This window comes from Miscanthus floridulus, chromosome 12 (assembly GCF_019320115.1).
Source record: "Miscanthus floridulus cultivar M001 chromosome 12, ASM1932011v1, whole genome shotgun sequence".
Taxonomy (NCBI): Eukaryota; Viridiplantae; Streptophyta; class Magnoliopsida; order Poales; family Poaceae; genus Miscanthus; species Miscanthus floridulus.
Genome location: NC_089591.1, coordinates 76,035,745 through 76,056,096, shown reverse-complemented (window position 1 = coordinate 76,056,096; position 20,352 = coordinate 76,035,745). Strand labels below are relative to the sequence as shown.

At 46.4% G+C, this 20,352-nt stretch overlaps 2 protein-coding genes across 5 annotated transcripts; one reads left to right on the top strand and one right to left on the bottom strand.

Moving 5' to 3' along the window:
• Positions 1-867: 867 nt before the first annotated feature.
• Positions 868-9,813, bottom strand: LOC136497670 (transcription factor TGAL6-like). Of its 4 annotated transcripts, XM_066493518.1 has the most exons (12): positions 9,582-9,813; positions 9,091-9,323; positions 8,898-8,990; positions 6,582-6,697; positions 3,131-3,353; positions 2,945-3,019; positions 2,693-2,752; positions 2,519-2,596; positions 2,363-2,426; positions 1,949-2,223; positions 1,595-1,831; positions 868-1,438 (listed from the first exon to the last, which is right to left on the bottom strand). In XM_066493518.1, exons 4-12 carry the CDS (start codon positions 6,635-6,637, stop codon positions 1,280-1,282), a joined length of 1,227 nt encoding a protein of 408 aa, XP_066349615.1. In that variant the 5' UTR covers positions 6,638-6,697; positions 8,898-8,990; positions 9,091-9,323; positions 9,582-9,813; the 3' UTR covers positions 868-1,279. The 4 variants fall into 4 exon arrangements, with proteins under 4 accessions (XP_066349615.1, XP_066349614.1, XP_066349613.1 ...); XM_066493517.1 differs by lacking the exons at positions 8,898-8,990; positions 9,091-9,323; positions 9,582-9,813 and adding exons at positions 6,888-7,279; positions 7,429-7,928; XM_066493516.1 differs by lacking the exons at positions 8,898-8,990; positions 9,091-9,323; positions 9,582-9,813 and adding exons at positions 7,429-7,537; positions 7,635-7,927.
• Positions 9,814-15,035: 5,222 nt separating this feature from the next.
• LOC136497666 (RNA-binding protein P-like) lies at positions 15,036-17,242 on the top strand. The gene is made up of 2 exons (XM_066493511.1): positions 15,036-16,705; positions 16,839-17,242. The coding sequence occupies exon 1, from the start codon at positions 15,107-15,109 to the stop codon at positions 16,694-16,696; it is 1,590 nt and encodes a 529-aa protein (XP_066349608.1). The 5' UTR covers positions 15,036-15,106; the 3' UTR covers positions 16,697-16,705; positions 16,839-17,242.
• The last annotated feature ends 3,110 nt before the right edge of the window (positions 17,243-20,352 follow it).

Genomic DNA, 20,352 nt, shown 5'->3' with positions numbered 1-20,352 from the left:
AAGCTCAGCCTCTTGGTGGTGCAATGTTTGATGGACATTGACATGCACCCGTCGTGGGAGTTGTTGCTTTGTTGCTTCTCCCTTTGGATTGACGGTGTTGGTTGTTCCTCTCAGTATGTGGTGTCGGTGGCTGTGTTCTTTTCTCCGCTTTCTTGCTTTGTAATTCTAGGGTCATGACCTAAGCTCGTATCTACCATCATCGGATTCTGCCGGCATCTGTGGTAATGAAATTTAGGTGAGGATAATTCATCCCCGATGACCTTTAAAAAAATTGTGTCTGGCTGAGAGAAAGGACAAACTTGTTATTTGGCATGAGCCAAAACTATCGAAATATAGTCAGAAATGGAATGAAAGATATTAAAACTTATGGATAACGATATTGCTAGGATATGATTTTTAAGTGGCATGTATAATAGTTTTAGCCAATGACATAAAACTCACACCAAGCAGATGAGATGGATCTGTGCAGTTGAGGCAAGCAAGCTCTTCTGAAACTCCAAATGATGATGAAGTGATGCAGTAGGATTGTAGGAAGCTGTGACTGACAACTGACAAGTGTGAACTTCTAGATATCTCTCTGGTTTAGTGAACTAAATTGTTCCATACGTACAATACCCGCGTGCCCCGTAGTCATGAGAATTTGACCAACACTAGTTACAGGTAATTACAAATTAAATATGATAAGTATATATATACCCTCAACACTAGTTATAAAAGGCCTGCATCATCAATCATATTACGCCTCTAGGAGGCCCCGGCCGGGTACCAAAACAAGATATGTACAACTTCTTCCGCCCGTCAAATAAAAAGGCCTCAATCGATTTCCGTTTATTCTCTAATCGCCTGACAAACGCACACCACTTGCTGTTGCTGAGAAACGCGGCCACCGCCGCTGATTGAGAAGCCTTGCATTCTTCATCCAAACCATAGTTTTAAATCTTCCGCTATAGCCATCGCTATAGTCCGCTATAGCCTTTTGAGGTAGATTACGGCTATTTGTGTTCATATACAATTTAGCCGCTATATTCACTATGGCCTGATATAGCCGCTATATTCACTATAGCTTGATATAGCTCCGCTATTAGTTGTTTTAGAGATATACCGCTAAACACCTTAGCCCGCTGTTTAAAACATCGAGCCAAACCCAGCGATGTCGATTTCTTCGTCCTCCACTTGGGAAAGTATACAGAGAACTGCTACTGCTCGTCGTCGTCGTCGTCGTCGTGTTCTTTGGTACGGTCACCTCACCAGTGAGCTTTTGGGTGGCCACCGCACGCATCTAGCTAATCGCCGCCTCCCGCGGGCGCGCCGCCCACAGCGAGCTCAGTGTGCGGAGGCGCTGGAAGTAGTCGCCCAGCGCCAGGAGGCCCCTGGCCGCCTGCCGCGTCGTCAGGATCTTGTGCATCTCCTGCAGCGTCGTCAGCCGGAGATGGTCCGCCTGCACACCACAGCCAACCGAGCAGAGGCCGCAAGGGTGAGCATCGATCAGGCCTCAGGGACACGCCGCGTGCGTTCCAGACTAGGCCTTGCATTGCATCCATGGAGACGGATGGTTCTTGCATTGGCGACTGGCTCTGTCGGTCGGTCGGTTTACCTGGGTGACGAAGCCGACGAGCTCTTTCAGCCTGTCCACCGCGGTGGCCATCTGCAGCATGTAGGCGTCGGGGGGGCCGAACGGGTCGGCCTCCGCCGTCAGGGTCTCCGCCAGGTTCTGCTGCAGCTTCTCCATGCCCTGCGACAGGGCGTCCTCCACCTGCGTCGACGTGTGCTGGAGGCCGCCCACCAGCATGCGCTGCTGCTCCGACAGCGGCTCCAGCTGCGGGCTCAGGATCTGCATGCCACCAGCAACAACGAGAGAGATGAGAACCCATCCATCATCACCATGCAAAGACGAATCAACACTCCTGTGGGTGGCGGGTGGGTTCTGGGGGACAGACAGCCGCCACACCTTGAGGACTTCCGACGGCCGGAACCCGCCGATCCAGAGGAAGAACCTCTCGGCGGGGGTCTTCCACATGCCCGACATGACGTGGAACACGTCCGCGTTGGCGGCCATCTCCTTGATCCTGAAGAGGTGCTCGTAGTTGCTGAGCCCCGTCTCCACCAGCAGGCGGAGCTCCAGCTCCGACGTCTGCTGCCCCTGGAGCGCCGACATCAGCTCCGCCGTGTGCCTCTTCTGCTCGTCCACCCAGTGGCTGTACTCGATCTCGAACGCGGTGACACCTGCACGCGGAAATGGGAACCACGCACGTACACGAACCAGCAGTTAGAAGATGCACAGGGACTGACTGAACATTGCGCGGAATGCCATTGGACAAACGATTAGTGCTCGTTCTTCAGAACGATCAGCGCAGAGCCTGACCTGGATCTATCGACCCTGTATAGCCGAGAGCTGAGTCTCCCATGTTCCCATTTGCATATGCACCCTGCAGATCGTCCCATGCACTTGATCAGTCATCAGTCAATGCAACACTGATTGTTGAAATGGCTTTAACCAACAGATTCTTTCTTCATGTACCTGCTGTCGAGCCCGTTGAAGCTCCAGCTCTAACTGGGCCAGCTTCACCCGGCTTGTCTCTAGCTTCTGGATGTAGGCCTATTGAACAACAACAAAATTGGCCCCAACAGCTTAAGGTACTGACGATCTAGCATGGTTATAACACCAAAAGATTGGTGAAGTTCTTGTGGTCACCTTTTTCCGCAGTCGACTCTTCCGAGCAGCTTCTCTGTTCTGCGCGAGCCTTCTCAGGACCTGAGGCAAATCATTTAAGGTTTATACATTCCGAGCATTTTATTTCTCTTGCAGCAATAAATCAGCGAACCTAGGAATGGACTATTCTCTGTTGTAGTATGACATACTAGTATTTAATAAGAAAGACTAAACAAGCTGTGTCAGTCTAGACGACAAAAGAAAAGCAAGTGAAAGATGATTAAAACTCTGTACCCTCTCAGGCGGCTTGCTTGTTTCCTGATCCGTGCTTCTTCCTGGCTCCAGTGCTGCCTGTGGAACATCTTCTAGCTGCACAAAGCTCACCAACATGGCATCATGAGCGATCCTCCCATTTTTTTCATAGACAAATCACAGCAGAAGACATGCAAGAAACAGAAAGAAGAAATCACAAGCACTCACCCTTGTCTCGAACTTGGTGTCGGCCTCCATGACGGTGGACGCGCTGGTGGCGTGGCCGCTGTCGACGACCTTGAACGCCTCGCTGCTCCACATGCCCGCCATTACGGGCGCCGGCGCAGTCGACGGCGCCGGCCGCCCGTACCCCATTCTGAGAGGCACCACCGCGAACTGCGCAGGCGACGCCGACGTCATGTACTCCGGCGGCGAGGCGGCGCTGCCGATGCTGGCCAAGCCAAACAGAAACAAGAGGGCGCCGTGAGTAACGACAGACGGATCGACAGAGCACCGTTGCAGGTGGCAACCAGGTTAGAGGTTATACAACAGTGTTAAAAGAAAGAAGACGAAAAAATAGAGAAAAGGCAGCAGGCTAAGCTTTCTTTCTAACTCCGAATGGAATGGGAGCAGCCAGCCCAAGCAAAGGCAAAAAAATATGCTATGCTCTCTCCAAGCTAGTGCGGCCGCAGCTGCGCCCCCGGAAAGGAGGCCCCGGCGAGCACTTTGGGCAAAGCGGAGCCCCGCGGAGGCTGACAACGTACGGAACAAATGATGGCATGATGATGGGTGGCGCGCTGAGATGACGCCGCGCACTAGCTCACGTTGCCAGAAAATCCTATCGTCCACGTACGTGCACGGTCCACGGCCGCGCGCGCCGATGCGGGCGGCAACGGCTTCTTTCCCGTCCATCATCTCTAGGGAGGAAAAGAGGAAAAGATGGGTGGCCACCGGCCCAAAAAGGGAGGAAACCGATCGGTGGCGAGCTGCGGTTACGACTTTGAGGTCGCCTACCGGGATGCGAGAACCTGTGCTGCCTAGCCTAGCCGCCAAGGGGGTGCGGGGTGCATCTGCCGCACGCATCGGGCTCGTGATACGAGAGAATAGAATCAGTGGCATGGCAGCGCTGCCTTGCCCAGTGGCCGGATGCCGTCGTCTCGTCCGCCAACCGCCGTCGCCTCGACCTCGAATGGAGCCTGGTGCCTGGAATCCGGAATCATGCTCCTGTACCGTGGAGCCAGCCGGTGGTTTTCGCCTTTTCGGAAAGGCAGCGCAGCTTCATGGGGACCGGGGGAGCACCGGAGCAGCCATGACTGGCTGGTGCCTACCGTGCCGGGAATGAAGGAATTGGCGGCCGGCTCGCTGTCCGACTCCGCGCGCGACAGACCACGCAAACGTGACGAAACAAAAGAGTTGCCTCGCGCCTCCAGTTAACTTTCGTTCCGCTCTTCTGCCCAGCCCTGCCGTGATGACCGACGGCGCAGAGACGTGCGCGGCACCCAGTGGCAGCGCGACACGAGACTCGAGACACGACCACGAGGACGAGCTACGACGACGACGACGTCGTCTTGGTGCGGGGCAGGTTTACCAGCAACACGTACACAGGATAAGCTCGTGTGCCGATCTACTCGGCAGCGATAGCTAGCCGCACCAGGACTGGCCTCTCGGCCAGGTGCGCACCACCGGCCGACCTGCGGTGACGCTATCCGGCCAAGTACATCTCTGCCCTTAGCTTAATCGGCAGGATGACAAGGACGGCCACCACACCAACCAGTGCTTGCAATTCCAGCCATTACTTAGTAGTAGAGGTTTAACAAGCAGCTGTTAACTAAAAGAGTGTGGCGACAGCGACGGCGATCGATCGGCTCATCAGCCGTGACGTCACACCGCAGGAACAAGAGTGCGCATGAAGAGAACTCCACAGATTCTAGCCGGGGCTTTAGCTCCTAAACCACAAGATTAAGCTCATGAACGGCTGCATGCTATGCTTCTGATCCTCTTGTTTTGTTAATAGCCCACATGCTAAGCTTTTGCGTCTTGGCAACAGCTCTCAATCTCAACAGATTCTAGCATGAACTGTTCAATTACTGAATCCTTGTCCTAAGCACTCATGGGCGTCAATTATTGTGTGCAATGCAGATGCTTGCGTCCTGCAGGACAGGGAGCAGGCAGAAGCATCATCAGCCATCGCACATAGTGGGGGGGCTCTTCACTCTTGGTACTTGGCTTGCCATGACAAGCCAGCACGGCCAAAAGAGGGTTTGGATTGGATGGCCCCTCAATTATTGGGGAGGCCACTTGGCTTTTACGGCAAAAGCAGCAGGTTAGGTTGGTCTCTGCTCCCTCCATCCAGCACACAGGAACCCTCCCTGCTGCAAGTAATAAAGCAGTGATCGCCGGCCTTCCATCTGAACCCCACCATCCAACTTATCTGGAACACGAGTGCAGGCTGCAGCAGGGATGTGTGCAGTGCAGTGGTTTGCGCCACACGTGTGGGTGCGATTTTTGCCAACAGTACCAGGTTATATATATTATAGAGTAATAATAAGGGATGTGATTCTAATGCTGTATAACCATATCGAGCAGATTTTGCATATTGCAAAGGAGAAAAGCATGAGAGAAGAAAATACTAGTATGTCATGCTCTTGCATGCATGCACAGTGAAAAAATATACATAAAAAGACCAAACACTGCAAGTTGTAGTATGTGTGCATAGTGATGCTGATGACAAGGAAATGTGATGACAGAACAAAAGGGAATGTCTGGTTGGCTAGCCAGTGCCCAGTGGTGAACGCTGGTGATGCACAGCACCACTCACCACTTTCTTCGTTCAGATCAGCACCAGGCAGCATCACCGGCAGCGGCCGGCAGCCCCTCCCCTACCCTGCCTGCTGAGTTGGAGGTGATGCAAAACAAAACGGCTTTCCTTCACTAGAGTCTACTCTAGTGCCTCACTGCCCGTGCACTATTTGCCAAATAAGGCTCTCGGCTCTTTTCCGTTAGGAGGTCAACTATCAGAGGACCTCAGCTAAAGGCCAAGGGAGACCTGATGCAAACCTCACTGTACTGACGGCTGACGTGTGCTATTCAGGAACGTCAGCTATGTGTCTTGCAAAAAATTCAGTGTCACCTGTGGGCTAAAGCGAGAAAAGCTTGGAAAACGAGAGCGCTTCATGGCTGTCTAGGCTAGGCAGAGAACAAAGCGAGGGGGTCTCCCTTCATAGGCTTCTTTTGGAGAGACTTAATTAGCACAAAGTATCCCTTGATGTAGAATGCATTTTGTTCCTAACTGATGATTCTTGATTCCGAAAGAAAGACGGTAGCTATCGTATTATTATTTTTTCCCTACTTTTGCGCTTCGCTTTGTTTATTTTAGCCAGCATGATCTCACTCTGGATGCGCTAGTCCCACTTGCACCGCTAAAAAAAATCTAGTATTCAGTTTACATCATGATGTGCCACCCATAGGTAAGGAAATCTAATGCAAATCGCACTACTACTAGTCTATTAATGCTAGTGGCACCAAAGCTATTAGCTCTCCCTCTTTTGCTTCACGTCTCATTCTACTTCAGTCGACTGATTGGACAGTCATCAGAACATTGGCGTTTTTTCTATGCATCAGATGGACAAAAAAAAACATTCAGATGAAACAGGGGGATCTGATCAGAGGAAATGCTCACCTTAGCTTGTGGAGGTTGAAATGATCTTCAAGATATCCAGAGTAGAGCTCCATCATAACATGCTCAAAATGATCTCCCTTAAATCAATACTTATTACTGATCACCTCACCGCATGTCTGTCAAACAGAAAGTAGTAGTTCATTTACCAAAACAAGAATAATAGCTGAATGATTCGTGCAACTTGAAGGTTCAGCATCTACTCTTAGGTTGTCTAGTGTTGAATGAACATGGAAGAAGATATGATCTTACAAAAATACTCTTAACAAAGATACGCTCATTTAGAAATACAAAAGTTTGATCACTTACTTTGATTGGTGATTGCTTTATTCGGGTGACAATATAAAAATTTTCATAAACATGGGTTCAGAAGTGCTATTCCAGACTTACTGGAGAAGCCAATATGATTGCCTATTCGTTTTGTATCCTTGCAGCAATTTGCAGTCATCCAGAGTAAGAAGGCAACAACAAATTGAGCATGATTAACTAAAGTTCAAACAGTCATGAATCATATTTAGAAGAACACAGCAACTGAGAAACTAACATGTGTTAGACCCAGGAAACCATGCCTTATTGCTTTCAAGTTTCAACCTAGCAGGATTGCAGGAACCAAGAGATAAACAAGCAATATTTGGCAAGCTCTAGTGTGATGTCTTCCTTGTTGCTTCGAAAAAAAAGTGTGATGCCTTCCTTGTCAATTTCTAACAAAACACCAGCTATCATCAGTTCATCACCTCTTATCCACATGAAGAGAAGCCACAGAACAGAATTTACTTGCTCCTTACTAAAGATTAACACACACTGATGAACAAGCAAAACCAACGAACAAACTTAGTAGGAAACTTAATACCTGGTGGAAGTTCTTCCTTCAACTAAGGATAACGGAGGACATCAAATCGCCAACACAAGGTTTCTCACAGTTGTGCTCTAGCCCAGCTCCAAAGGACACTACCAGTTGGCTGGAGGAAGTGGTGCAGGGTTATATAAGAAGCCAGCTGCCTTCCCTTCAAAAGGAGGAGCCAAGTATAAAGCGCTTTAAGTATCTAATATTATCACCTGGGCCTCATGCTTCGGATGCACTAATTATTCTTTACGTAAACTAGTTGGATATGTGCTAAGTTGCTTGCACACAGGAATACATATACGCATCCACCATCACCTAACCAGTGAGAGCCTGAAAAGTATTCACATGATTCTGACAGAGGAAAGATGGTAACTTTCATGTGTAAAAGAAGCTTGCATTGCAGGCACACACTTGGTTACTCAGAGAGATCGACACATTAGGTGCCCAATAATTTCGGTTAATACAACAGATTGACAGTGGTCTGGAAAGGCACGATTCCAAGTAGTTTCCACGTACATTGTACTGCAACTCCACCATGCAAAGCTGGTTAAATAGATAACATTCACTGTCACTCATTAGGCAGAAAGGTGCATGCAAGAAGACTGCAGGCGTGTTATATAGTTACTTATTACATAGATAGGAAATTTTGGTGCAAAGGGAACTTATTTTGGCACAAGAACTCCTACAGATTAATGGTCCTTGCATTTGTGAGCTTGTTACTCACAGATAAGGATGAACTATGTACACTAAAATGGTTTCAGGGAGTACAATGGAATGGAGGACACCAGTAGGTTCACACAAACTTACAAAGTGAGCTTATCATGACTTACCTCAATTGCTGTAGTGCCCTTGGAACCTTAAGAAGGCAATAAGGATTTAAGTAATGTTTGTTGTTGTGATGACCCTATAATGGGGTCCCGTTAGATTCCATGATGCAAGTAAGGGACATCACTAGATTCACAAGTTGGTGCTTGGTGGAACTTCCCATTTCTGGGGTATCCCTCCTGATCACTAGACCTCCTCAACCTTCCCAAAAAGAAGCATCCTTTACATCTTTCTTTTTTGCTCCAATGCTACCTGTCTCCAATTCCTCAGTGCTTTCTGCAGTGGTGGTGGTGCTACAGTTTTCGCTAACCCAAGGGTGTCGATACTTAATAGTCTTGTTGAGAAGAACACATCATGTTGATCAGTCAATTAATTATACAGTAGAAATACCTATCTTGGTAACGAGAAACTGTATTCAAACACGACATTCAGTTGAAGACTTGAGACAAGGCATAAGTCTCTTAAGAGTTTCATTTTGTAATACTATGTCGTCTACTAATTAGCGAGTCTAAGTCGTCCCACTATTCGCAATCATTGCCCATATCTTTCCAAAAGCAAGAGGAAATTACACTGCATAATAATCTGATCCAAAGCAAAGCAAAACAAAACAAAACGAAGAGGAATATATTACACCTAGTCGGGGCACATACTCTTTTGTGAATTGCGTAACGCTGGTGCGCGACGACGAAGAATTCTCCTTTGCCAAAAAGGCACAAAAGAAGAGGAGCCTTTCGATGGGCAACCTAAAGAAGAAGAGATAAGATAAAGCACCATGCGGGATCAATTAGTAGTATAATTAGGCCACAATGATGAAGTCGTGCTAATATATGGAAACTACTGAACCTTATTGCAAAGGGACCCTGCTTGCTGATGCCAGCATTATTGAAGCTGTTCATGCGTGTCTACATCAGCTGGGTGTTTTTTCTGCCTCCTTTTGGAGTGAGAATGCGTTGCAGCAACGGTCGTGGCTGTGGCTGCTTGATTCCTTCGTCGCCTTGCTTTCCTTTTGGCTTGATTGGTTTGCGCCCTTCTTTTCCCCGGCCTCTTTTGCCCTCCTTTCCGATGTTCATGATGTTCTGTACGATTTCAGAAAAAATTCTGGTAAAAAGTTGGGGAAAAATTTTATACACCTTCGAGTTAATTGGGACCTGAGTAAAATAGTTCAGGAAGGGCAGCGGATTCATCAGGAAAAGAAATCCCCCACTCAGACATCAGATGCAGCCGTTTGATTTCAGACTTTCAGGGAAGTTAGGGTTGCAAAGATCACAAAATGCAGATCGTACCCTCTCCTCTGTTCTGATCTGAAGGGGAAAAAAACGAAAGGAACTGCTTACTTTCATGACGCAATTTTTCAGGTTTCTTCTGCGTCGAGGATTCCAGTTGGCTACCTTTCGGCAGGCAGAAGCAGGCAGCGGTAGATTGGAGAAGCGGAATAAGAATTTGGATTGACAGCATCTGATGCTGCGTTGAACGACCTGGTGGGACCAAACTTGTCTGGGCTTGGGCGGGCAGCTCATCAGCTGCCTCAAGTCTGAACGAACTGAGGCAGGGTTCATCAGGTACCCATTCTGACAGGAGGGGGAAAAATCATTCTGGAAATTGCCACCCAAACCTCCTGGACTAGCCTTATTTAGTTCCAAAAAGTTTTTCCAAAAAGTACTACAGTAGCCATCACATCGAATCTTGCGATACGTGCATGGATATTAAATGTAGACGAAAAAAAACTAATTGCACAGTTTGGTTGGAAATCGCGAGACGAACGTTTTGAGCCTAATTAGTCCATGATTGAACACTAATTGCCAAATAAAAACGAAAGTGCTACAGTAGCCGAATTTCCAAATTTTACCCAACTAAACAAGGCCTAGGATGTTCTTTAGACGGACTCTGCATTGGGATTTTGGTCAGATATGGATGTACATACAACATCTACTACCTGTAGCAGTACTTTGTCACGCCCTGTTGCCGCCGGCAATCGCCGCCGACGTGAGGAGTCTAGGAAACACCGAGAGATGAGGAAAACGGGAAGAGGAACCTTCCTCTTTCACCGATCTTAGATTTCAGAATTTCAATGAGTCTTACAGCGATACAACCCACGCTTAAAACATACCCCTTGGCCTATGGCCCACATGTCATACTCTGTCTATTACATAACTGCTAGAATACGTCTTCTGGCTTCCTTAGCGACTTCCTTGGTTTACGCCTTCTTCAACTCAACGGTGTACCAGGTCTGACATACTTGTTTGAGCATGGCATTTTCTCTGAGACTCTGACTCTGCCAAGATATTAACTTTGTGATCTCAAGTGTTTGGGGGAAAACTATGACTAAATCATCGACTTGGTAGCCTAGCAAATAAGCAACAAAACGTGAATTCGCATGAAAACAATGCACAGATGAAAGTTAAACTGAAGAAAGTTGCAGGAGCACTACCAAAAGCAAAGGAACGGTAAGGCTGGATCTCCATACATATACATACATGACTACATGAGTCTACTCCGTTTCACCGAGCCAACAAGGATAATGGAATATGACTAAGATTCCCACGTGAGCAGCGATTGAACCTCCTCCTTCCTCAAGTAAAAATAAAAATACTGCTTACATTTGATTTTGCACGGTCCTCGATGCATATCTTATCAATATTTTTTTCCTAGAATACATTCTTAAAATCCTTCACAATTTATGAGTTTTTGCAAGTATTTTTCAACACAATTCTACACGCGTTCAATATTTTACCCGGTTTTGAAAGTTGTATGTATGTTGTTTGATATTAAAGTTGAGTGGTTTTTTTCAAATTCAATTATTAGTTCAGAGGTAAATCGGACTTTACTCTAATTTCAAAGATGAGGTTTGTAGTTCCTATGGTTTGACTAAATTTTGTCCTAAACACCATGTTTTTCATCCGGATAGATATCTACAGTGCTACATACAACCTCCATTCTACCTTAGTTTAGTTATGTTTCAGCAAAGATTACTAAAACACAACAGGACAATTTGTATGCATGTGTGTGGGGTCCAAATCTCCAAAAGTTAACATCATGCAGTTTTAAAAACGGGAAAATAAAAGGGAATGGAAACAGGCCGGTCTGTGATCGTCATTGTTTCTTGTATAGGATCAAAAGAACCTTGCAATCAACGAGCGAGAGGGCACAGTGATAAGCTACTTAATGGCAAAAGGCAGTGAAAAAGCAGCAAACGAACGTAGTATTTCGATCCCAATGCAAAGTAACGCCGGATCTTGGCCTTTTATGCCTAGAGTATTGATCAGTGAGTAGATGTGGCCTAAGCTGATGGCGAGTGATGGCTTTGCTGCAAGTTGCTACTACGATCTTGCATTTGTGCAGGATTAATATAAGCAGAACAGAACTTGACTATTGGTTTGTACCATGGGACGATTCTCTGATACCATAGTCTCTCCGAGCTGTTTCACATCGAGGTTGCCGAGGCCATTGTGAGGCGTGACATCTTGTGAAGTGAACTGAACCCATTCAGAAACAAGGAGGCAATCGATTGATCCCAGTGTCTTTTCCTGCGCTTTTGGTCGTTCGTCTCTCTGCTTGTGGCCCGAGAAGAAAATGCGTCTGGTCATGCGTTTCTTTTTCGGCAGGAAAAAAGTCTGCTGTGGCCGACATGATCAGCGTGCTGTTCATACTTGCATCTAGGCCTGAAAGTTCAAGAGGGCTAGCACCGATGGGTCTTCTTCAGGGTTCCGCATACGCATGGGTATATCTCTGCAAAAGTTGGCCTGAACAAGTCCAGTAATACGTGATGGCAGACGCTTTCTTGAGATGGATATATCATTCAGCCATGAAAATCTTCAGAATATTTCCTACAAAAATTATGTTCATTCAGTCTGAGGAGAAGCTAAAACTGTCTGAAACTCTGAATCCGGCCTTACTGCAGTGCCGTTACGATGGGTGACAAGGCCAAACTGACTCGGTGTCTTCTTCCTCACGTCAGTCAGGAACGCAAATCTACTCAGCAGCACGGAGACGGAGAGAGGGTCAGGAAGTCTTGGCAGTTGGAGGAGAGGGAGACGCAAGCTCGTCTTGGATAGCTGGATAGACATAGACTGCGTGCCGTTACTTTACTGTCCATTTGCATAGCTAAAAGCCTAAAACAGATCATCATGGCATGGGTATCAAGGCGTGCAGCTGCAGAGCTGCTCACTGGACGAAGGAAGGCAGGCATTTCGTGTTGGTCCAAGGAACCTAGGAACCCCAGCTTTTGACTGACTTTGTGTGCAGTGCACATATGATTTTGCATTGCGTCCTGTTCAGATAAGCTTGCCGCTTGCATGAGCAATCCTGTTAGGTATGGTTACAAGATATGTATCATGCATGGACAGCATTAACAATATGCAACGGCCAATATAACCACTCCTTGCTACATGTTTTGGATACAAACGTATCTCTTCCTCTCTTGGTTTAAAAATGGTGCAGATATGTCCCCATCCTACGTACCTGCCAACGGGAAGAGGGAGCAGTGACTTTGCTTCATCGGTGATCAGATCAGAACGAGATCGACGCATCAATTATTGGATAGGCTGTTTCTACATCGGGTCTTATATTAATATCATCCACATGATGAACAACAACCAGATAATAATCAAACGACCTTTTCTTTTTGATACCATACGTATCTGCTGTCAGCAAGCACACTGTGCAGCGCCAGTAACCCACTGCGCCCTGCACCCTCTTCTTTTCTTTTCTGAAGCTGCAAACATATTGGTGATGCATATATATGAATATAATAAACGGGATCATGGGATAGCAGCATGCATGCCTTTTATTTCTTTTTTTCTCTCGATCGGGTGGTCAACCCGTTTTTCGTTAAGAGGAGAGTACATGCCTTTTATTTCTGAAAAAAGAAAGAAAATGGGAGGACAAGAGAGCGAAGCTCGGGCCTCCAGCAAAGAACGAATTGGTGGGACATCCAACCAAGAAATACCATGCCCCACTGGAGCCAATAATTTGGACAGTGTATGGAGAGAATGGAGCAGGCAATGCCATGTCTGCCTCACATTTTCTTTATCTGGACAGGCACCGGGAGGCTGGGTTGGGTCGGTAGGGCTCCCCTTGAGCCATCCATCAGCGGTGCCCATGCGTGTGCACTGCAGGCCCCATGGGGCGCATTGCCTCCAGAGGAGTGGGCACAGGAAGCCTCAAGTTGTGGAGAGGAAGAACGCTGTGTGCGTCACCATGGCGGGCCTTGAATTGTTCGTGCACCTTTAAGGAGAGTGTAGCTGTGGCTGGTGAGCAAAGAGCAATGCATGCAAGATGCAACCCATGAGTCAGTGTAGTGGCGAATCTAAAATTTTAGCTTAGGATATGCTGCTCAAAAAATTTCATATACAATTCAGTAATAATTGTAAATTTTATAATGTGATTCGATAAATTTAAGGATTAGATTCAGACTATCCACTAAAAACAATATAAAAAGTTCAAACATAGGCATAAAAGAGTATCAGAGACTTAAAATGCTATTTTTCTCACTGGTTTATTCGACGCTTACGAAGGGACATGACTGTCTTGACTATATCATTTTTATCAACTTTAAAAAAATATCTCGCTCAACCAGAGTGACTAGACAATCATTCAAAAGGCTAAACAATATTTTTCTAAAAAAAACTGAAGAGCAAAGATCAAATTACCGTAAATATTGCAGATGAGATGTGCGAGAAATAGACGGCGATTCTCCAATTCAGAGCAGGGCGGAGGGTGGTAGCCGGCAGGCACCAGGGGCCAGAGCGGCACCGACTTGACTCACCCGGTCGTACAGAGTCGGAGACTCAGAGCGCGCATACCGTATGGGTTCACTTGCCATGGGCCTCCTGTCATCGAGCGATGGTGTCCAGGTATGTTTTTTCATTTTTCTTTTTTATAAATACAGCATATACACTGTATTATACAGTATATATATACTACTTGCCCCCGGTTTTGTAGGGTATGCCGGTGGCTCCGCCACTGAGTGAGTGGAATCGTTATGCTTTAGGTTTTGACTTTGCATAGTACTAGAGGGCTGGAGCAGTTCTCAACGCTATTTGCTCGTGCCTTTTTCTTTACTATACTCACTCGGTCCCAAAATGAACACACATCTTGTTTTTTAGAGTTATTTTTTTAAATTTGATCATATATATATATATATATATATATATATATATATATATATATATATATATATATATACACACACACTCTATAACAAGTATCATTAGATGGAGCATGAAATATATTTTTTTCATAATAAACTTATTTAATGATATAATTGGTACTATTTTCTATATTCTTAGTGAAACTTAACCTCAAGACGGGAGACGTGTTTATTTTGGAACATAAGGGGTAGGTGCTTGCACGATTTTCATTCAGTTTGGTCAGACTTTTGCGGTAACGGGTTTCTGTTCTAGTAGAGCTTAAGATTAATTCAATGATATAAATGACTCTGAGTTTTTCTCGTTCTTCTGTTGCGACGAAGAGAGTTCTTAGTTACAAACATATACGAAATTGTGGTTGCGCTGTGGCTGTAGGAACGCACCTGCCTGTTGCTATTGCTGCCTGCTGTTCCGAAATCGATACAGTTTGGCTGCACTAATGGGCCCGAAATTCGGCGACGAACGCTTCACTATGCGGCCTCTCCAAAATGAGCCGGGCTAGCCTGCAAGAAGAAAAAACTTAGGGCTGCTAGTGGGCCTCTAGTAAGGGCTTCTACATTAAGGCTCAATTATCACGGGCTTTTCGGCGCCGCCAGGCCGCCGTTAATCAAGGCCTGGTGTATTTATTCCACCTCCTTTCCTTGTCCGGAAATCCCAATCTCCCCTGCTGCCTCTCCTCCGCAAGCTTGCGCTAAACCCTAGCTCGCTTCCCGATGGCGCCGAAGAAGCGCAAGGTCGATCCCGCCGAGTCCGCCGCCGCCGCCGAGGCAGCCGCCGGCAACCACCGTCAGGAGCCGGCGTCCTCGGAGCCCAAGCCCCGCGGCACCATCTACTTCCCCATCACCGACGACCCGCCCGAGCCCACCGCGGCCGAGGAGGACGAGGACGACGGCGCCGGCGACGACGAGGACGACGCCGAGGACATCGCCAAGCTGCTCGAGCCGCTGTCGCGGGAGCAGCTCGTCGCGCTGCTCCGCACGGCGGCGGAGGCGAGCCCCGCCACGATGGCGGCCGTGCGCCGCGCCGCGGAGGCCGACCCGGCCAGCAGGAAGCTCTTCGTCCACGGCCTCGGCTGGGGCGCCGGCGCTGAAGACCTCCGCTCCACCTTCTCGCGCTTCGGCGAGCTCGAGGACTGCCGCGTCATCTCTGACAAGCAGTCCGGCAGATCCAAGGGCTACGGGTTCGTCCTCTTCCGCTCGCGCCGCTCTGCGCTCCGCGCCCTCAGCCGCCCCCAGCTCCAAATCGGAGGCCGTCTTGCTTTCTGCCACCTGGCTGCCTCAGGTCCCGCGCCCCCAGCTTCTCAGTCTCAGAACCCTAGCTCCAACACCAACACCAATGCCAACTCTAGCTCCAATACCACCACCAACGCTTCTGGTTCCTCATCGTCGCAACCAGATAATATGCAGCGCAAGATATTTGTTGGTAATGTGCATTCTGATGTGGACGTGGACCGCCTATATGAGTACTTTGCACAATTTGGTGAGATTGAAGAGGGTCCGTTGGGCTTTGACAAGAACACTGGCAAACCAAAGGGATTTGCATTGTTTGTTTACAAGTCTGCGGAGAGTGCTCGCCGTGCTTTGGAGGAGCCAATGAAGAATTTTGATGGCAAGACGCTCAATGTGCAGAAAGCCATAGATGGGAGGACCAAGGGCTCATCTGGAACGAATACAAATGCTAACTCCAATCCCACTACTGCATCTGTGGCCGCTGCCGCCGCCGCCGCCGCTGCCGCGCAGATGACTGCTCCTGCCAGTGCCGCCATTAGCCCATATGATGCATCAGCATATGGTGCTACTGCGGTTCCTGACATGAGTTTTGCACAGCAAGCTGCTATGTTTGGATTAGGTGCACAGCAACAGGCATTTGTTCAACCCAATGCAATGCTTGCCATGATTGCAGCAATGCAGAACCCAGCTGCACTAGGGATGACGCCAGCCATGCTTGCTGCTATGAATCCGGCCTTCGCTGCTGCTGCATTAGGTGCAGGGGGGCAGCAGGCACACACAGCTGGTCTTACGGGTTTTGGAGCTCAGGGTTTTGGGGCACAGGCATTTGGAGCAGGAGGTGCAGCTTTCCCAAATGCAGGTGGTGTTCAAGCAGCAGCGGCTGCATATCAAGGAGCTGGAGCTCCTCCTGGTTTTCAAGGGCCACCTGGGTTTCAGGTTGGCCAAGCAGCTACCCAGACAAGCACTGCAGCGGCAGCGGCCGCCGCCGCTGCCAGTGCTGCTGGTTATCAGGCTGGGGCAGCTGGACAGGGCCAGGCTCAGATTGGAGGCACTGGTTTTCAGGGTGGATATTGACAGTACTAGGTATATCAACTCTCAACATTGTTTTATGACCCACCTTTACTATATTGCTTCGATTTCCTTCATTCTCTATGCATTCTTTGTGATTTGTTGATCTTGTTCTTACAGTCATCTGATTATTTTCCTTGTATCTTAGTTTGGCATCTGCGGGTCATGGTTCGTTCATGTGGTTTTGCATTCGGATGGCTTTTAAGTCTATATTGGTGCCAAAATGTTGCGAAAGGCTTCCTGCTGTTGAATTTTACAACTGGATTTGAATCAGATGCCTTTGTAGCAGTATTTGAAGGAGGAACTTTCTTGAAGGATTATGTCGTTTTATTGCCTAATATGTAGTTTTGCTATTGCGACTTCATTATGTACTTTGTGGATCTGTAGTGGGTTTCATGTACCAAAATATCTGTATTTTTACTAGTTGCCTGTTACCTGGTCTTATCAACCATGTCAAATGGTTTTGTGGGCACAATTGGAGACATTTTAACTGCAGTTGCTGTGCTGTTTGGAGCTATGGGGTATTTATGGCTTTTGCCTTAAACCTGGAAATTTCTTCTTTGATGTTGGGTTCGGCAACCACGACATTTAAGATCTTAAATGTGTTGAAGTTCTGTTGCACTTTTAAGTTTATATCTAAATTTGCCCCGAGTGTTTAACAGTAGCCGTGCAAAATAGCTTGAATGGTAAGTGGTTGATATAATCCCATAAAAGAGATGGTTTGGTCTGAGGGATGGTTGACATATGGTATCTCTGTGCTTTGTTGCACTTTTAAGTTTATGTCTAAATTTGCCCAGTGTTTAACAGTAGCTGCGCAAAATAACTTGAATGTAAGTGGTTTATATAATCCAAGAGATGGTTTGGTCTGAGCCTCTGAGGGATGGTTGACATATGGTATCTCTGGGAATTAGTGTTCATACCTTGAAAAGTTTTGTGAAATTGAAGCATAACATTTGGAGCTCTTTCTTGTGTCAGCCTTACTGTGACACTGGTCATGCCTTGACATTTCATAACTGGATTACTAATTACTTTAGCGCTTTCATTTTCTGAACTATCCCACTTTATGTTGATTTTTTTTTTCATGAATTGCCTATGTTATGATATACTGTTCATATTTGCACACTCAGAATATATGAAAAAAAGATTGTTCTTGCAATGTTCCTATTAGACTCAATAGGTCACTAAAGGTTAGATTACTACTGCTGGTAGATTACTAGGCTGCTGACCTTTGTAGTGTCAAATCATCGTGTGAATCATGAATAGGCCAAGATGAAACCATCAGGTGGATGCATATTAATAAATTTTAATCCTTGTACATGCAACGGTCCTTTTCTTCTGATGACATGAAAGTAGTAGTATTGTGTAATTGTGTTTATTTCATCAGCAGAATTAGTATTGCTTCTGACAATCTTATATCACTGGCCCATTGTTCTGTATTGGTCTGTTGTGCAATGCTGTCTTTGGATATTATAGATGCCTGCTATATTTGAAGTAATACAGTTGACACTTGGCACCGACTAATTAATCAACATCGCTTGCCAATTCGCAATTTCTAAAACACTGTACTAGTTCCACTAGAGTCGAAAGCACACTTGGAGGCAATTAGTGCACGGAGGGTGGCATCTGGTGAGCAGTGGCAGGGGGAGTCCCAAGTCCTGGGTTGGACTTCTAATGTGCTGGATGGCCAAGGCCAGCCTAGGCACCTTCTGTTTCACATTTCTGTTATTTAATTTTCTTATTACATTCAAGGGCTAATGACACCCTCTTTTGGACCCTTCGCTATCACATCCTCCCTCTCCCCTTCCCCAATCTAGATAAATGCCTTACCATGCTGTAAATTGCATCTGTTGGCAATTCTTTATTTGCTTCAGTGCTTAAAAAGATTCAGCATAAACTTGGTATTCACTTAATCTCTTTCAATAGCATGGATTGAACATTAACCCTGAACTAGCAATGACAGGAAAAAAAAAATCGTCCAACTAGTGTATACTAGTAGTGCAATAGTGCCAAACTGACCAACTTTAGTTAAAAAGTATAATCAACAAATTTCTGACTAAATGTTTGCAGAGAACCATAGCCTGCCAAAATTTTGCAGGTGGTAGACCATTCTAATTTTCAATTATCTTCTGTGGGGAACTGTCGCCACAGTTGATAGCTAACAGTTCTAAATGGTTATTGACTATTGATAGTTTCTGGGATTTCACAAACCATATTTCCCTCACAGAACAATTGTTCATTTGTTTTTTGGTCACTTCTAGTTTTTTTTCCCGAACTTCAACAAAGTACCTTGCAGAACAATTGTTCATTTTTTTTGGTCACCTCTAGTTTTTGCCTCTTGTTGTTTCGATAATTACACTTTTTTGTGATTGAAAGACAACATTCCTTTATATGTACTTCTTACTGTCATAATTATGCTTTTGTGTGCTTGACTGTCTCACTAACGGTTGCTAATATGTTATGTTTGCATTCTTATTATGCTATCTCTTAAGTCTCTGTTGCGCAGATTATCATTGTTTTCATACAGCATCCTATTTGATTGAGCTTATTTCGGAGTTATGTTTGACATGATACTCCAGGTTCCTTTGATTCTTTAGGATTTTCATCAGTTGTTCAGTGCAGTCTTAATTAATAACATTAAGCTAAAAAATCGCAGGGGATTTGGTCTGATTTTTAGATTCTCCAGACACAATTAAAATTAAGTATAGTGGATCTCTATCAGGTCATTTGTGAAATGATGAGTTGATGACCACATCCAGCCAATGTTACCCTCCGCGACTGATGTTGTAATAAACGTTGCCCCTTGTTTACTTAATTATGTGCATTTCAGAAATATTCAGAATCTGAATCTACAGGTCATGCTTTGCGTTGCATGAACTATTTATGGGTAAGGGCACGGTTTGGCCTGGTTCTTTGGGGGCCATGCTTATTATGCTACAAGGAGCAGAGCTATTAATGAATATGTATCCAGCACAGTCTGTGTCTCAGATAAACAGGAAAGGTATGAGCTTTTTACTACCCCTGTTTCGAATGATTCGTACTCGAAAATTCATGAATTGCTCTTGAAGCTGTTTAGCCCATCAGAACAAAGGAATCCCATTCTCGATTTGCTGTCGCCCCCCACTAATCTGCCCCAGCTTTTCTTTACACCAAGCATCCTGCCTGCAAGTAGCCTGATGCTCAGCTTTGTTGAAGCTAACCTTCGCTTATGGCCTTGCTCTCTCTTGCTCGCTCGCGTTTCGGGCCCCATTTCCCCTGCCGTTCTGATTGGTTTTGATGCAAGCACAAGTGCTTCTACCTTTTATCACCAGCAGGCACGAACGTACTACGTAGCTTCCTGCCGACACGATGAGTGATGCACCGCAAAGGTAGGTGCTATACTGAGGCGTCCTTTTCCAGGCATTTCGTCTGTTAAACTCCCGTTGTTTGGTGTCTGGACTCTAGAGGGAGGGAGGGGCGAATGAGATGAGACTGACGTTGGTTTTTGTCGCCGCACGGGGCATTGGGGATTTTGTTGCGGTACCGGTATGGGTGGTTCTGAGGAGGAAACAGGTGGGTTTACACCTGACGCAAAACAGATCCCTCTTTCCCAGATTTCACCTTTTTTTACGAATTCCCCAGATTTCACCTTGTAAGGCTGATTTGGATTTTGGGGCTACTGTAGC

Coding starts and splice junctions, on each gene's coding strand:
- LOC136497670 (XM_066493518.1), bottom strand. CDS start 6,637: ATGATGGAGCTCTACTCTGGATATCTTGAAGATCATTTCAACCTCCAC. Junction 2,224..2,362: donor TACAGGGTCGATAGATCCAG/GTCAGGCTCTGC, acceptor TTCCGCGTGCAG/GTGTCACCGCGTTCGAGATC. Junction 1,832..1,948: donor GGCCGTCGGAAGTCCTCAAG/GTGTGGCGGCTG, acceptor GGTGGCATGCAG/ATCCTGAGCCCGCAGCTGGA.
- LOC136497666 (XM_066493511.1), top strand. CDS start 15,107: ATGGCGCCGAAGAAGCGCAAGGTCGATCCCGCCGAGTCCGCCGCCGCC.